Consider the following 18,750-nt stretch of genomic DNA (forward strand, 5'->3'; position numbering starts at 1 on the left):
ATGTTCCTGTGGTCATTAATACACCTAAACACTGAGATGGCTGACTGAGGGTTAGAGTTATGTATGTATCTTTTGTCAACACGTGGAACTAACACTCACCTACATGTATGTAGAACGTTTGGGGGGTATCTTCTGTTAACATGTGGAACTAACACTCACCTACATGTATGTAGAACATTTGGGGGGTTTCTTCTGTCAACATGTGGAACTAACACTCACCTACATGTATGTAGAACGTTTGGGGGGTTTCTTCTGTCAACATGTGGAACTAACACTCACCTATGTAGAACGTTTGGGGGGTTCTTCTGTCAACATGTGGAACTAACACTCACCTACATGTATGTAGAACGTTTGGGGGGTTCTTCTGTCAACATGGGGAACTAACACTCACCTACATGTATGTAGAACGTTTGGGGGGTTCTTCTGTCAACATGTGGAACTAACACTCACCTACATGTATGTAGAACGTTTGGGGGGTTCTTCTGTCAACATGTGGAACTAACACTCACCTACATGTATGTAGAACGTTTGGGGGGTTTCTTCTGTCAACATGTGGAACTAACACTCACCTACATGTATGTAGAACGTTTGGGGGGTTTCTTCTGTCAACATGTGGAACTAACACTCACCTACATGTATGTAGAACGTTTGGGGGGTTCTTCTGTCAACATGTGGAACTAACACTCACCTACATGTATGTAGAACGTTTGGGGGGTTCTTCTGTCAACACGTGGAACTAACACTCACCTACATGTATGTAGAACGTTTGGGGGGTTTCTTCTGTCAACATGTGGAACTAACACTCACCTATGTAGAAGGTTTGAGGGGTTTCTTCTGTCAACATGTGGAACTAACACTCACCTATGTAGAATGTTTGAGGGGTTTCTTATGTCAACACGTGGAACTAACACTCAACTATGTAGAAGGTTTGAGGGGTTTCTTCTGTTAACACGGGGAACAAAAACTCACCTATGTAGAACATTTGAGGGGTTTCTTTTGTCAACACGTGGAACTAACACTCACCTATGTAGAACATTTGAGGGGTTTCTTATGTCAACACGTGGAACTAACACTCACCTATGTAGAACATTTGAGGGGTTTCTTATGTCAACACGTGGAACTAACACTCACCTATGTAGAACGTTTGAGGGGTTTCTTATGTCAACACGTGGAACTAACACTCACCTATGTAGAACGTTTGAGGGGTTTCTTATGTCAACACGTGGAACTAACACTCAACTATGTAGAACGTTTGAGGGGTTTCTTATGTCAACACGTGGAACTAACACTCACCTATGTAGAACGTTTGAGGGGTTTCTTTTGTCAACATGTGGAACTTCTCTTCATTTGTCGGTGATCTGTAAGGAGTTCGCAGGTCTTTGTAACGGTGATTCAGTTCTGCACGGATATCGTAGAGTGTGATGTGCCGATTTCCATAGCCCTGTGGAAAATGAAAGAGAAAGAGAGAGCATCCATTAAAATCCATTCACCTGAATTTTACATCTTTCAGCATTTTATTAAAGCCACTGCACATGCTTGAAATCTCACCGTCATGAGAGCTTAAGTCTTCCAGAACTTTTTTGTTACTTGTTTATGTTTTCAAACCAGTTTTATTCAGTTGACCCTGAGCTAACTGTCACATGTACGTTAGAGGACAAGACAGTACTTGGCTATTTTCATATTTCAAACGAAAACAGGCTACTGAAGCTTCCTAAAAAGTATCATGCTTTATTTAACTATTTCAATGAGATTTCACCGAATAACATGTAGAACAAAATGGCAATACGGCACAAATGGCCAATGTGAACTGCAGCAGACATCTTGAGAATTTTATCCAATCAAACGCGTTGCTATCAGATTGTGTGGCCTAAGCTGTGACGTAGCCTTTACCCATTCCCTCATTCAAGTGACATATGATAACTGCATAAGAGATAATTTTGCAACGATTTAGTTATGTGTAGTCGAAGGGTCATTCCTCAAAGTGATAATTGTGGGACAGGTCTGTATCATTTACGGACCACAAAAGACATAAAATCAGTTGATATACAAGCCATGTAATATTCAACTACAATATCACAAATAATGTCAGGCACTAGCATACCGTCTCGGCCCAAACTACATTCATCTCTCCAGTAGACCCTTGGCCTACTTAGTCATGCTGTTCAAATTATACAAATACATTTTTTGTCTTTCCTTTTGGCATACAGTCAACAGTTTCTAAATAACAAAAATCAGAGACACTGCTAAATCCATCAGGTATGCCGAAAGTTTGTGGGGAAAAGACGATGATACCTCACCTGACAACGCTAAAGATTAATCAAACCTTATATTTTTTTTTTCTCTGAAGAATGTAAATTTTATTCCTCTGTCTTTCTCGCATACAACAGATATTTTCTTTTATAAAATACAATAGAATTATTGAAACTCAAGCCGAGGTGCTATCTCTGTCGCCCCCGGTAACTAGGTCAGCACTGCTCTCATCTTAGAAGCCACCACTACAAAACTGAAGCATACAATCCAACGACAGTCAAATGCCTAGATCATACATCCTCAGTAGTACTTAGAATTATTTCCATTTGTTTCAGAACAGATCATGAATGTGGTTGTACAGCAATCTTATTGTACATGTAGTTTTGTAAACATTTAATAGGGCCCAAATTCCCCAGCTAACCCCTCCAGAGGCTACGACCCGAACCACGAATACCGGGCTATTTAAACAGGGTCGCTGAAGTTCCTTGTAAATGATATGATAGGCCTACTGTATTAACAGTTCAAGCAGTGGAAGAAATATCTTAAGATACGGTATGTACCATTTCCAAGAAAGTTATTTATCACTTGGGCCTTCATCATTAAGTCCACAACTTTTGTCTGCCACAGTCTACTGCTTAGATTATTATACGGAAAATACCCTCGATGTCAGAGAGCTAGAGTAAACGTGACGTCACCTTGCTCTTGATAATGAACACGTGCTGAAGATGTATCAAGGCGAAGTTTCACTGAATTTTACTTGGTCCAAAAAAATCTCAAAAAATATTTAATGCTTGTTTAAGATACTTTGAATGGTAGTCTTTCAGTGGGCGTAACCATTATCCAGGTGTTGTTGTCTTTCATTTTATTTATTTATTTATTTGATTGGTGTTTTACGCCGTCCTCTTTCATTTTAAGATGCAGAATTAAAAACCAGAAAATTCACAAAGCACAAGCAATATCAGTTTGCTAAAAATAAAAAATTGAAAAAAAAAAAAAATTGAATCATTATGACTTAACCTCAGCACCTCAGCAATATTGTAGTCATATCGCGGCCAGACCAAGTTTAAACTTGAAGTCACCAAATAAGAGCAAATTCCTGAATAGTAAGCACTGCCTGCCCAGGACAAGTTGATCCAAGCTGTGCCCTCTGTTGCACTTTTCTGTATTAGCAAGTTAATGCTTCTGTATAGTTGTGCTGGTGAGGCAAAGAGATAGTCCATAGGTGCTGCAGTGTAACAGCTGAGATTGGTGTTTTCTACACAGCTTGTTGACAGACGTTCATTAGGTCAACATGTAAAGGTACACATGTGTGCAGCCATGCATGATTTATTTATTTGATTGGTGTTTTACACCGTACTCAAGGATATTTCACTTATATGATGGTGGCCAGCATTTTGGGGGAGGAAACTAGCAAAACCCGTGACCATACGCAGGTTGACCGCAGACTTGAACTCACAGCGATCCCTTTGGTGGGAGGCCCTGGGTCATAGCACAGTGCTAACCGCCATTGGCCCCCTGTGTACGATAAATGTCACTATAACTCCATACCTGTCTCTCCAACCCATACCTGTATCTCTAACTCCATACCTGTCTCTCTCACTCCATACCTTTCTCTCCAACCCATACCAGTCACTCTAACTCCATACCTGTCTCTCTCACTCCATACCTTTCTCTCCAACCCATACCTGTCTCTCTAACTCCATACCTGTCTCTCTAACTCCTCAGCAAAAGCATCCAGATCCAGATCCTTCAGCCTCTCAGGACTCTCCAGGATTTCCTCCAGTGCTCCCGCAGGATTAGCATCTTCAGCCGTGTCATCATACTCCAGGGCATCCACAGCCATCTTCCGCGCCCATTCGTATGTCTCCGGGTGGACCCTGGACCCATCCAGCACCTCCACATACACCTCCGTGCTGATCACAACAACAACAACACAAGAATGACACATTCTCCACCTACATGTATGTTATGTCTAATAGTCGTGATGATCATCACAAATTTAAATCTATCTTCATGAAGCCTGCTGTATAAGCATGATATTTATGGTAATCTTAACTTACGACAACAATTTGCGATGTCTTGTGTACCTGATGACCAGCTCACCTGTTGCCTAATGAGTTTGTGTCTATCTTGATGAAGCCTGCACAGTTGAGGAAGACCTTTGGCCCCATGTGGCAGGTGGTGACCAGCTGAGATCGGTTCTCCAGGAGGGTGTTACCCTGCTTCAGGATCTGAAACGTAGCAGAAGTAGACAATACAAACCCTGATTCTCATGCAATTGGGAACTGACTGACAATGAGTGGCTGTTGAGCTGGCTGGGACAGGCAACTCATGTGATGTAATACAGTGACATTCACGGACAGGGACCAGGAATGTTGAACTCATTTAAACACCATCAGGGCTCATTGCCTTGTTATGCCAATCAAGGTTAAAAATTTACCCTGCTAAATCAAAAGAAAAAGACCACTAATAGTTTCAGGCTTACATGAAATGCTTTTTTCTTCTTTATCTCAACATTCATTGTATCAAAGATGCCTTTGAAACCTATACACTGATATGACTGATACAAGGTTGTCAGTCAGATTTATCAGTCAGCGTAATTAGGACATTTACGTCAAGACACATGTCCTCACCTTGACCATGTGTGAGCCTTTCCTGGGCCCCAGACCACAGATAAACTGCACCAGCGGGGCCATGTGGGGGTGTTCTATAGCTCTATTAACGTCAACCCCCACCTCGTTCACACGGTTCACAAACTCAAGGTAGAGACCGTTGATCAGTTCTTCTTTGCTCACATGATCCTGGAAAAGACACAGATACTCTGGTGAGCTTCAGTGTTGTTCCGGCTACCAATTTATTCAACAGTTGCAGTAAATGCTGAGGAGCAGATGAATGTGACAAGATAACCGTACTACCATAATCAAACAACATCTGACTATCACCTTGGCTACAAAATACACATTCATGTATAAGAAATACAAAGTCATTCTTCTCAGTGATAAATAACAAAAAGAGGAAATTTTATAAAACACTATTTTTTTTTCAACATTTATTTATTCTATTTATTTATTTATTTGATTGGTGTTTTACCCTGAATTCAAGAATATTTCACTTTTTTTAAAGCGGCCAGCATTATGGTGGGAGGAAACTGGGCAGAGCCCAGGGGAAACCCATGACCATCCACAGGAAGCTGGCAGCCCTTCCCACGTCTAGACGGAGAGGAAGCCAGCATGAGCTGGACTTGAACTCACAGCGACCGCACTATGTATCTGTATGGCTCCTGTGTCATTGACGCTTTGAATATTTGTTATCGCTTGTTATCGTTTTCTATCTCTTAATGGTTAATGCTAACATCTGACATACACTTCATGATGCTCGCCTTTAAGAAGCTAACTTGCCTCCAGTCTCCGGGTGCGCTCGACGGTGAAAGTACTTTCAGTGAAATGAAAACTGTACCTGCAGTGAGTGATAACGGAGACAGAGAATATCCTCATCAGGGTTACACAGCTGGGCAAACTCTATCAGGGGGTCCTGTAACCTGCGGGCTATTGACACAGCATGACGGAGAACAGGCGGGTACTCCCGGAAATCAGCCTGTGGGCAGCGACAAGCAGAGAGAAAGCAGATGTATAACTATACGAGACACATAATATTTCATATGCAATAATTGTTTCAATATTTGACATTTTCGCTTACATTTCAAATCCGTGATTTTAGTTGCCCTGGTTGCATGTTATTCACAGCTGGTACAAAGGAACAAACTGTCAGTGTTCAATACAAGGTCTATTACAAAAAATCAAATGTACAACAATCAGAATAACTCAAATAAAAAAGTTTGACATTTCGGTATAGCATCTTCCTTCTGTTGCGTAACATGTATGGGTGTCAATGAAACATGATATTTTAGCATCAAGTTTTCAATGTGTTACATCAAGATGTGAATTTCTTTTTTTTAAGTACCAATTCACCTATAAAGTTTACCATCTGTAATCATCAGAATATCTATGAATGGAACAAACCATTGTTTCTACTGGCTTTTTGTCACAAAAAATTGAGCAAATGTTCCTGCAATGAAGTACACACCCATACATAAAACTCCTAAATGTCTTAGTACAAGGTGTGTACTCTTTCATACTTTCCTGTCAGCATATCCCCAGGCCTTTATTTTCGGAATTCTTCACCAGAATCTAAATGGATTCCCATAGGTCTGCTTTGCAGGAATCCATCAGAATCTAGGTCAAATCTAGTACCACAAAGTATGCTATTACTCAAAGTTTTAATACATGGTAATGTAAAATCACATTCTGGGTGACATAAATATCACTATACAGGGGTAGAAATAAGTCCCACAAATCAAAAGGCCAGCAGGGCCAGTTGACTTGGAAATCAATAGGCCCTTGCCCAATTTGATAAAGGCCATGCTTTCATGACATAAATAAAGCACCACGCCAATAAAGTTTAATATTGTGGGTCATTCTAATGTATATTGTGTATTATTATCTTTGTTCAAAGAATTACATGATCAATGGTTACTGATCACATGAACAATGTTGATCAATGGTTACTGATCACATGAACAATGTTGATCAATGGTTACTGATCACATGAACAATGTTGATCAATGGTTACTGATCACATGAACAATGTTTTTTTAAAGAAGTTCAGGTGCTAGAGGTTTGACACCAAGAAATCTGCTGTAAACTTTTAGTACTGGGTTAGATGTTGAGGGGCCAGCAATCTTCACACAGGCCCTATTAGTAAAATATAAACCATACTTAAACCAAAGCTTTCAGCTTCAGAAGTCAGCTGTATCTGTCTCAGTTGCTGACATTTGTAATGGATTTGCTACATTGCTGTGACATTTGACAGAAGCATGTCACAATAAAATCTTTCCTTTAGTTCCAAAACTCCAGTGTAGATGCAAACAAATGTAAAAGCAAACTGTTCAAAGTCGTTTCGATTCCCGTCCCTTCTGGTGTTTCATCGCTCCTTAATAGCAAACGAAATATTTTTACAAAAATGTGTTCACCCCTTTTCATAGCTCCATGTTCAATTCATTGCAATCTTCCGATTTGTTTTAGACATGTTTCCGTTTTAATTGTCCTCTCTAGATGGTCAGAACTGCTACCACTACTGTACCTGCCAAACGGCCACTGCCTTGTTGTAAACAGGTGGCATTTCAGACAATTTGTTTGAAGCTCACTCACTGGTCCATAGGAGAGACACAGCCAGCGGGATAGCCTGTACCATAGTGACATTCACTAGAAACCAGAACATGTTTTTATCTACTTTTCTTTCACTTTTACTGGCACTTTTACCGGACTTTCTTATCCAAACTCTAGCTAAAACATCACAGATTTCACCATCAGAAATCTACCGACCTTACGACCTCACTAAAAATTCTGAAAATACATGTTTCCCCCTGTCTGTGATCCCGTGAGAAACGCAGGACGAGTACACAAGCACCGTTGTTTTAGAGCATAATAATGACAGTACACAACTGAGGACAGGTTAATGAGGAAAGCGTCCTGATTCGCTTAACCTCAGCTGGAGACTGACCTCTGCCCTGTTGGAGGCCTGGAACACCTGGGCCACCTCGTTGTCCACTAACTCCACACTGATCGGGGACATCTGATCCTCCTGCTCTAACTCAGCTATCACCTCCTTCACATCCTCCATGATCATTGTCGCATCTCTGTAATACACAAGTCACAGAGCAAATGCTGTACAGAACGTTTTCACAGAATAGCCCCTATTAATTAAAAATCTGTGTTATTTCGTACCTTAATGGTGAATTATGGAATTAAAGTGCCACTCAGATGTTTTTTAGAATACCAAAAGAACATCATCGAATGAAAACAGCTCCAGCAGAATGAAATATGCTGTTTTTGCTTGGATGAATGGCAACTATTGTATTTGGGCTATGCCTATGCAAGTCTGACATCCGGAATTGTCAAATTGGAAACATACAAAAACTTTAATATGGACTATGACTTAGCTGATTCGGTTTCATACGTTCATCCTGTTTTAGAGTGAACACGGCAAATGACCTAAAGTTTCGCATGTGAGTTACTGTCGTTTACTTTCCCACAATCTGAAATGGCGACAAGACGACAGAAGAGAGTGATTAGCACCCCCGCACCCCCTCCCTGTTTCATCACCCTGCATGGCACTTAGCCGCTCAGGTTGCTACATGTAATCTTCGCCACATGGGATCAAATCACTAATAGTGAGGTGTGCAGGTCTCCTGACTAGGAGGCCTCCATGAACATCTCTAAATATACCCACGAATGGAATCCAAGAAAGTATTAAGACAGACGATGTCTATTACAAACCTTTAACTTTCAAACACTGTCTGAAAGCATGACCACCCCAAACAAGGACTGTACATGCACAATTTACCCTGCAGACGAAGAGATTATTCGGGTTAGGCCTACTTGGAAGTCACCTCACACCGCTACCTGCTGAACGGTGGTCTGCTGAGAGTCCTCATTATGCAACGAATGCCTACAACTGTCTTTTAGCTAGAAACGAATTTCACTGAGAAATATCTGTCATCAGCTTCCCGTGTCCATGCAATTCCAATTTAGTACATCGGTTTAAACGCACATTTTGTTTCTTAACAGTTTAGAACTGTCCTCCTATTGCAGAAAAGTTCCTCATCCCGTGTTTTTACATCGGAAACCTCCCTTCAACAAAGAACACATACTCGACACGAGGATTTTGAAAACTACCACAATTCACTTTAACACCTTTTCGGTAGCACTGTGTGCAAGTCTGGCATATCAGGAGACTGGATTTGTTTGAGTTGTTATCACATTAGGAGTTTGAACAACACCTTCACTGGCTTTATAAACAAAATGTGTTATGATTTCCTGCATACAGTTTTGTCCAGACGTGGTTTACGTGTCACCAACAACAGATAACAGTATTGCTTTGCCTTTCGCAAGCAAAAATCACGCGATTGATGGGGACACACATGGAAATTTCTAGTCCGGTGATTGTAAGTGGCTTGTATCCACTTATAGATCAAAAAAATCTTTATGACTAAAATTTCATCCGAGGAGGTTCTATTAAATATTAAGTATTTTAAGTATTCATGTTTATGAAATATGGGTGAAAGTTGACAGTCTTTCAAATTATGCCAGAATGAACAAGAGATGTTTAGCTGCAGCGGTGCAAACGTACGTGTGTAGATGTCGCTTTAATCGCAATTTTAACATCTTCATCTTGTCTGCTGGAAGACCTATAGTTTGCAAGTATGGATTCACAGTGTGCTAAATTCTCTGACAGCTTTGTATTCAGAGAGCCCTGGAGTTCAAAAACAGACATTTGACATCACACTCCACATGCATAAAGATACTCGGTAGTCATGCTTAATCTCCACAGAGTTTTCTCCTAAATTCCCATTTATCACAAAATAACGATAACTAAAATTGTTTTGATTAAAACTGAGGGAGAGAAGAACTATTGGTGGTAGGAACATAGACTAACTGCTCAGCAAAGAGTGAGCTTGTTTATAAGATTCTTGAACTGTCAGTATAACCCGCTGACCACCCCCGATGCTCTCCTGCGGTGCCCAGTTGATAAAAACGACAATCAACGTAATGAATCATGGGATACACTTTCCAAGTCCCAGGGCGAAACTTTAGGTCATTTACTGCTGGCTAAGAAAATTGATATCTTCATCCCCCACCCCTGGAGCAGGGAAGACAAAGTTCATAAACCTTGACAGGTAATGCATTTCTTTGCTAGACGTTTTACACCGCATTCTAGAATATTTCATTTATACACTGGCAATCAGCATTATAATGAAGTAAAATTTTTCAGTCATATGAAATCCTTTGTAAACAGCTACTCACCTGGATTCTGCGGTGACAGCAACAACATGAGGTTTCTTAGAAGCAATGAACTCTTTTAACTTCTCTAAGTCACGTTTCTGAATGAATAGACAAATACAGGTGGATGTGGATTTAGTACAAGGTATATGTATAACAATGACTGGGCACACAGTAAAAAAACATGAAGAAGTTCCCCTGAGTGCTACACTACTTAGTAACACATACAGTGTAGACACATCAATATTTACCATGATATCCTAAGGAGAGCTTTGAGATAGCACCTATTTGAGTCAGTGTTCAGACAGCTTCATGTACCATCCATATTGGTGGAAGGAGAATAGTGTTCAGACTGCTTCATGTACCTTCCATATTGGTGGAAGGAGAATAGTGTTCAGACAGCTTCATGTACCATCCATATTGGTGGAAGGAGAAGAGTGTTCAGACAGCTTCATGTACCATCCGTATTGGTGGAAGGAGAATAGTGTTCAGACAGCTTCATGTACCATCCATATTGCTGGAAGGAGAAGAGTGTTCAGACAGCTTCATGTACCATCCATATTGGTGGAAGGAGAATAGTGTTCAGACAGCTTCATGTACCATCCATATTGGTGGAAGGAGAAGAGTGTTCAGACAGCTTCATGTACCATCCATATTGGTGGAAGGAGAATAATGTTCAGACAGCTTCATGTACCATCCGTATTGGTGGAAGGAGGAGAGTGTTCAGACAGCTTCATGTACCTTCCATATTGGTGGAAGGAGAATAGTGTTCAGACTGCTTCATGTACCTTCCATATTGGTGGAAGGAGAAAAGTGTTCAGACAGCTTCATGTACCATCCATATTGGTGGAAGGAGAAGAGTGTTCAGACAGCTTCATGAACCTTTCATATTGGTGGAAGGAGAATAATGTTCAGACAGCTTCATGTACCTTCCATAATGTTGGAAGGAGAAGAGTGTTCAGACAGCTTCATGTACCATCCATATTGGTGGAAGGAGAAGAGTGTTCAGACAGCTTCATGTACCATCCATATTGGTGGAAGGAGAAGAGTGTTCAGACTGCTTCATGTACCTTCCATATTGGTGGAAGGAGAAAAGTGTTCAGACAGCTTCATGTACCTTCCATATTGGTGGAAGGAGAAGAGTGCTCAGACAGCTTCATGAACCTTTCATATTGGTGGAAGGAGAATAATGTTCAGACAGCTTCATGTACCTTCCATAATGTTGGAAGGAGAAGAGTGTTCAGACAGCTTCATGTACCATCCATATTGGTGGAAGGAGAAGAGTGTTCAGACAGCTTCATGTACCATCCATATTGGTGGAAGGAGAAGAGTGTTCAGACTGCTTCATGTACCTTCCATATTGGTGGAAGGAGAATAGTGTTCAGACAGCTTCATGTACCTTCCATATTGGTGGAAGGAGAAGAGTGTTCAGACAGCTTCATGAACCTTTCATATTGGTGGAAGGAGAATAGTGTTCAGACTGCTTCATGTACCTTCCATAATGTTGGAAGGAGAAGAGTGTTCAGACAGCTTCATGTACCATCCATATTGGTGGAAGGAGAAGAGTGTTCAGACAGCTTCATGTACCATCCATATTGGTGGAAGGAGGAGAGTGTTCAGACAGCTTCATGTACCTTCCATATTGGTGGAAGGAGAATAGTGTTCAGACTGCTTCATGTACCTTCCATATTGGTGGAAGGAGAAAAGTGTTCAGACAGCTTCATGTACCATCCATATTGGTGGAAGGAGAAGAGTGTTCAGACAGCTTCATGAACCTTTCATATTGGTGGAAGGAGAATAATGTTCAGACAGCTTCATGTACCTTCCATAATGTTGGAAGGAGAAGAGTGTTCAGACAGCTTCATGTACCATCCATATTGGTGGAAGGAGGAGAGTGTTCAGACAGCTTCATGTACCTTCCATATTGGTGGAAGGAGAATAGTGTTCAGACTGCTTCATGTACCTTCCATATTGGTGGAAGGAGAAAAGTGTTCAGACAGCTTCATGTACCATCCATATTGGTGGAAGGAGAAGAGTGTTCAGACAGCTTCATGAACCTTTCATATTGGTGGAAGGAGAATAATGTTCAGACAGCTTCATGTACCTTCCATAATGTTGGAAGGAGAAGAGTGTTCAGACAGCTTCATGTACCATCCATATTGGTGGAAGGAGAATAGTGTTCAGACAGCTTCATGTACCTTCCATATTGGTGGAAGGAGAAGAGTGTTCAGACAGCTTCATGTATCATCCATATTGGTGGAAGGAGAATAGTGTTCAGACTGCTTCATGTACCTTCCATATTGGTGGAAGGAGAATAGTGTTCAGACTGCTTCATGTACCTTCCATATTGGTGGAAGGAGAATAGTGTTCAGACAGCTTCATGTACCTTCCATATTGGTGGAAGGAGAAGAGTGTTCAGACAGCTTCATGTATCATCCATATTGGTGGAAGGAGAATAATGTTCAGACAGCTTCATGTACCATCCGTATTGGTGGAAGGAGAAGAGTGTTCAGACAGCTTCATGTACCATCCATATTGGTGGAAGGAGAAGAGTGTTCAGACAGCTTCATGTACCTTCCATATTGGTGGAAGGAGAAGAGTGTTCAGACTGCTTCATGTACCTTCCATATTGGTGGAAGGAGAAAAGTGTTCAGACAGCTTCATGTACCTTCCATAATGTTGGAAGGAGAAGAGTGTTCAGACAGCTTCATGTACCTTCCATATTGGTGGAAGGAGAATAGTGTTCAGACAGCTTCATGTACCTTCCATATTGGTGGAAGGAGAATAGTGCGGACACAGCTTCATGTAAGACAACACAAGATAGCACCATCCACTGCTTATTGCTAAAATGACCCAACAACAATGAAATAAGGAGAATCAAGAAGGTTACTTCCCTCTTCTACAACATGAATGAGACCACTTCTCGTGAGACCATTGCCAGGTGATTGTGAAACAAGTACCTTAAACACCTGGCCGTGGACCTTTTATACATTATACAACTGATAGTTACTCCATGACTGTATTACATGTACATGTACCTTGCCCTTGATGTCCAGTTCCCGACCCCAGGCATTACGGCGCGTTAGCATGTACTCCAGGCGCAGGTAATCTGTCACCTCTCCATCACCGTCTATCATAGCGCAGAACGCAGCTGTGTCCCTGTGAAGAAAAGCACAGCATACAACAATCTAAATCATCTATGGCTTGATCTATTTGTGTAATTCTTATACATAAGGTAAAAACCTAAATTAATTTCCATTGCCAGTAAACTTAGCTATGCATTAACAGACCAGTAATCAATGCAAGGTTTCCTTCTGTCCCATATGTAAATGTAAAATACAGTATTAATGCAATTTTAGATCACAATGGATATCTGTTTTTATTTTCATCACCAAGAAGCCAAAACATTAATAAATCAACAGTCATACTTTGAATATGACAATTTTATGTAAATGTGGGTAATCATTTTGGAGAAATCAAATTTAATGTAATTGGGCTCTTTTTGCAAACTGTAGTAGCATGCCCTCATGTTATCCCCCAGGACTTGTTTTACAAAGTTGTAGTAGCCCCTGGTGTAATGTCTTAGGGCCCGTTTTACAAAGCCGTAGTAGTGTGCGCCTGGTGTAATAGTCCCTGGTGTAATGCCCTAGGGCTTGTTTTACAAAGCTGTAGTAGAATGCACCTGTTGAGTAATGTCCTAGGGCCCGTTTTGCAAAGCTGCTGAAGCATACCCTGGTGTAATGTTCTAGAGCCCATTTTACAAAGCTGTAGTACCGTGCCCTTGGCGTAATGTCCCAGGGCCCGTTTTACAAAGCTGCAGTAGCGTGCGCCAGTGGAACAATGTCTTAGGGCCCGTTTTACAAAGCTGTAGTAGCATGCGCCTGGTGTGATTTCCATGCCAACATATACTGAAGGCAGATGTCACAATAGCAACTGTGCATGATGTAACATTGTAGTAACTACTTACTAAGACGTGTCCCTAAAAGATACAGAACTATATTAAACAATCAGGGTGAAGGTACTGAAGTTCCAGTCCAGTGGTGTACCTCTGTTGTACAAATGCCAGTCCCATGACCCTCAGTCCACGACTACTATCTTCGTCATCATCATCGTCCAGCTGTTGGTCAACCTGGTACGGAGCCACCTTTAGCCAGTTGTACAGCTTACGACAACATGCCTGACAAGCACATCCACAGACAGACGTTAGTATTTATATATGTATGAGTGTTCGAAAACATACGTTGGTCAGGGTGATACAGGTTAATGGCTAAATCATCTGCACATGCAGTTATCTGTATGTTTGCTTGGAGTTTAACATTGCTTTTATCATATCAGTCACATTGCACTTCTTTGAAGTAGGCCATTTCCAAACATATTTACAATGCTGCCTCAGGAGTTCTTCCTCATGACAAAGTACATATCTGGTGTACGTTTGGTGAGCTTTGGATAAACTATTCTGGAGATATCATACTAGTGTAATTCTACGATCTTTTCTCAGGTTTGCAAAATGCTGATCTAATTTTGTTCTGAAGACATCATTGTGTATACAGTGACAAAATTACAATTTCTGTGAAGCCCTCAAATTGGCCATTCCAACCAATGTAGTTTTGTTTCCGAAATCAAATTAAATATGTGCATCAACTGCATTGAAAATGGGTATGTCCTGACCTTAACAACGCCCTCCTTCGCCTCCTGTAAGAGCCGGGCACGGATCTCCTTCTGCATCTGTGGGTACAGAATCTGCTTGAGGGCTCGCTCCAGAGCCTGAGTTCTCTGCTCATTCCACTGCTCTACTAGGTGACTGAATTCATCCTACACGAAGAAAGGAACAGTCAGTTATCAGCACTGTGAGATAAGGTAAATGATCTAAAACTGTCCCAATCTGTGCATTTTCAGAACTACATAAATGTCATAAAATATTACTTTTGGTGATCAAACTTACATTTTTCTTGTATTTATTTATTTATTTTACTGTTGTTTTACACTGTACTCAAGAATATTTCACTTATACGACAAAGGCCAGTGTTGTGGTGGGTGGAAAACCACAAACATAGAAAAATCCCTTGAACATTCTAAAATTGCCGTAAGAATTTATTTACCGCTCAAAAGCAAAAGAGAATTTGTTCTGACTTTCAGACATTAGACTGATTGCAAAAATTGATCAATGGAGTCCATTTTCATGCTCAACCAACAGTGCTTCATGGCAAAGTGTTGTGTGGTTGGTACAGGTGAAATCAAGCTTACCATATTGATACTAATACATGTACTTTCAATTGACTTCTGATTCTGCCTACATATAAACAGTCTTAAAAACTTTTCTTCACATTCTAAAAAGTTACATCCCACCAACTTTTGTACCCGATCTGTTCAAATGTTGACAACCTTGTCATAAGAGCTGCCATCACTGGCCAAATTTGTCCATCATCAAGTAAGTGAAGACAGGTTTGATCCCAGCCTGCATTCCTATTAAGCACAGTGGTTAGAACAGGGAAGAACGTAGCCCATGTAACCACTGTGAAGCAAGGCAAGGAAGTCCTTCATCTTAGAAAGAGGTTTGGACTCCTTACTCTATAATACAGCTGTTTGATCTCCTCAAAGTAAGACTGAGTTCCCATGTCCTCTCCGTCTATCATCAGTGTCAGTGTTAGCAGGTGGTCATCTTCTGCCTAATAAAACACAGCATAACAATCGGTTCAGAGTAGCGAACGCAGACAACAAGCCAAGGCAAAACAACGACAAGGGAGTGGTAGAGAGCACATGTACAAGCCTAATAATCATTTTTAAATTCCGGTGCAGGACATCTTCCCGCTATTCGCATTATTAACAAAGTTACAATTGTATTTATTAGGCAGGCTCAGTGAACATGTACCTGTTGCCAAAATACATGTATCTATAGTAAACTCAAAGCTCTTAACACTGTTGCATCAGTCCTTAGACTTCATAAAAGTGCTCCCATGCTAAACACTCTGAAATTTCATTTGACTGGTGTTTTACGCCGTACTCAAGAATATTTCACTTATACAACGGCAGCCAGCATTATGGTGGGTGGAAACCGGGTAGAGCCCGGGGGAAACCCACAACCATCCGCAGGTTGCTGTCAGACCTTCTCACGTACGGCCGGAAACACTCTGAAATTCCATGGTACGAACAGTTCAGACGCTAACTGATTGATTCACTGACTGACCTTTTCCAAGGAGCAATTTAGTCTCTAAAATAACGCTTTACAAAGTACAATGGGGATTAATGTACAAAATGTGTGCAAAAATAAAAGAGAGGACCAACCATGGAGAGTTTGAGGAAATCATCATCCTTTAGATCTTTTACTGGTTTGTTTTTCAAGTACTTCATCCCGTAACACCCATGGTTCTCATCAATTTCCTGTCAACAACAAAAAACAAAACATCAATCACACATGTTATACACATCTTTTAGCTTTAGCTTAGTCTACTTAACCATTCTCGTACAAACGGCAAGAGCAAGGTACATTTTATAGACAGAGATAAGTTGAATGATAATAGATATATAAAACTCAGGACAAAGGCGACTTTGTACTGTACCAGTAACTAAAAAGCCCAACTTTTTTTCTGTTGTTCTTTGCACTGATTAACAATTGTTGTAGTCTTACAGGTCATGCCATACATATTTGTTAACCTGGTCCCATAATCACAAAAAAGACTTAACCGAGGAAATCTTTTTTCCAGACTAAAAGTTGTCTAAGTCAAAGACAGCTTAGAAGATTTTCAGGCCAGGGCCCACTTGCATGAAACCTTCTTAAAGAGCACGTAACTATCACGGCAAAGTAATGTTGGCTGCCATGGTAGTTACAAGCTCTTAACATTAACGGGTTCTTGCAAGTGAACCTCGATATTCAATGTTGAGTCACAGTTGATAGCAGTTGGAGTGAGTGAGTGCTTGGGGTTTAACGTCGTACTCAACAATTTTTCAGTCATATGACGATGAAGGAATCATTAGGGTGCATGTACGTGTAATGTGCCTCCTTGTTGCAGGACGGATTTCCACCGCTCTTTTATTTAGTGCTGCTTCACTGAGACGACTTACCGAAGGCAAGTAAGTTGCCCCGCCCGAGCCATTATACTGATACGGGTCAACCAGTCGTTGCATTATCCCCTTCATGCTGAAGAAAAGAGGAAGTTACAACTTCCTCTTTTAAAGTCTTAGGTGTGACTCGATCAAGGATTGATCCTGGATCTACCGGTCCCGAAGCGGACGCTCTACCAACTGTGCTATCCAGGCTGGTGATAACAGTTGGAGGACAGAGGTCATTGCAGACCCACTGGACGATTTAAAAGCATTCTTTTTGTCCATGCTGATTTCTCAAACAATGAAGTTGCAGACTCACATCCACCTTTCACTAGCAAGGCTATGGGATGGTCATATAGTTCCCTCCACGCATAAACTAACACGGCGTCGTGTAAGTAAAAAAGCTTACTTCAGAATTAAACCCCAATGAAATGAATAACAAAATAAACTAATATTTGAAAACACTAAATAGCAGAAAGGTATAGACAAGAAAGACCCAATTGTATTTAAACCCAACCCATGCTTCAGATGAACACACTAGATGCTTTGGTACCTCTGCTGTGGTTCACTCATTCGTCACTAGTTCTACATTAGTTTTCTGTAACCACTCACCTTAATGCCCTTCTTAGTGGGTGTGACCTTGAGCTTGGCCCGCTCATAGTAAGTCTCCCTGAGACACTGTCTGACGAGGGGCTCATGGGCAATCTGCATAGCCACCATGTGACGTGCTCCTTTCAATACGTCGTCTGCTGTCGGGAATTGACTGAAACACAAGACAAATTAGTGAAAAAAAATCAATAAATCTTTCCACTGATCAGCAAAATTACCAACCCTAAGGCAGGCTAGTCAGGCCTAGAGCCAGATTTTATAGTACATTTAACCACATTTGTTTTCAAACCTATTTGTATTTAAACAATATGTCTAAGTATAGAACAGCATAATCAAAATAAAGAGTCTCATCCCATAGGCTACAAGGTAGAGATGGCATACACAGGTAGAGATGGCATATACAGGTAGAGATGGCATATATAGGTAGAGATGGCATACACAGGTAGAGATGGCATACACAGGTAGATAGCACACACCCAAATCAGTGGTCATAGAAGGTAGGAACTCCTTACTTGGTGTTATTCTTGTCAAGAATGATTTCCATTTTGTTCTGGTGTGTTCATGATATCATGTTCATGGACAAGTGCATATCAACATGTCCCGTTCGGATTTGAAAGGGCGAGTAAAAACATCCTTCCCCAACATGGCTTTACCTGCAGACATAGTCCTTGGCCAGCTCTAGGGGCTCTATGGGACACTGTTCTATGTCGTGACGAGTGTAGTTGTCTCTCAGGTTCTCCCCAAACTGCTCCGGCTTCAGACCAAACTTTTCTGCTATATCACCTGAAGGTTGGAAAACATATCCATGAACTTACTTATTTACTCATTGATTCATATGCTTGCTTAACCAACGTATTTTATGCCAGCAAAAATGTACTAACTTGAAAGACAAGTATTTATTTATTTGATTTATTTATTTGATTGGTGTTTTACACCGTACTCAAGAATATTTCACTTATACGACGGCGGCCAGCATTATGGTGGGTGGAAACCGGGCACAGCCCGGGGGAAA

General features: G+C 40.9%; 1 protein-coding gene across 1 annotated transcript in view; it reads right to left on the reverse strand.

Moving 5' to 3' along the window:
- LOC135476121 (transcription elongation factor SPT6-like) overlaps positions 1 to 18,750 on the reverse strand; it is a 42,616-nt gene that overhangs the window by 10,497 nt on the left and 13,369 nt on the right. The window contains exons 14-27 of the mRNA XM_064756027.1: positions 18,392 to 18,521; positions 17,742 to 17,892; positions 16,371 to 16,466; positions 15,656 to 15,754; positions 14,757 to 14,900; positions 14,135 to 14,265; positions 13,127 to 13,247; positions 10,113 to 10,189; positions 7,810 to 7,945; positions 5,707 to 5,844; positions 4,884 to 5,051; positions 4,354 to 4,481; positions 3,956 to 4,163; positions 1,294 to 1,441 (exon numbers count right to left, since the gene is read on the reverse strand). Coding sequence (XP_064612097.1) covers positions 1,294 to 1,441; positions 3,956 to 4,163; positions 4,354 to 4,481; positions 4,884 to 5,051; positions 5,707 to 5,844; positions 7,810 to 7,945; positions 10,113 to 10,189; positions 13,127 to 13,247; positions 14,135 to 14,265; positions 14,757 to 14,900; positions 15,656 to 15,754; positions 16,371 to 16,466; positions 17,742 to 17,892; positions 18,392 to 18,521 — 1,875 coding nt within the window. The remainder of the gene's footprint in view (positions 1 to 1,293; positions 1,442 to 3,955; positions 4,164 to 4,353; positions 4,482 to 4,883; positions 5,052 to 5,706; positions 5,845 to 7,809; positions 7,946 to 10,112; positions 10,190 to 13,126; positions 13,248 to 14,134; positions 14,266 to 14,756; positions 14,901 to 15,655; positions 15,755 to 16,370; positions 16,467 to 17,741; positions 17,893 to 18,391; positions 18,522 to 18,750) is intronic.

This window comes from Liolophura sinensis, chromosome 10 (genome assembly GCF_032854445.1).
Source record: "Liolophura sinensis isolate JHLJ2023 chromosome 10, CUHK_Ljap_v2, whole genome shotgun sequence".
Classification (NCBI taxonomy): Eukaryota; Metazoa; Mollusca; class Polyplacophora; order Chitonida; family Chitonidae; genus Liolophura; species Liolophura sinensis.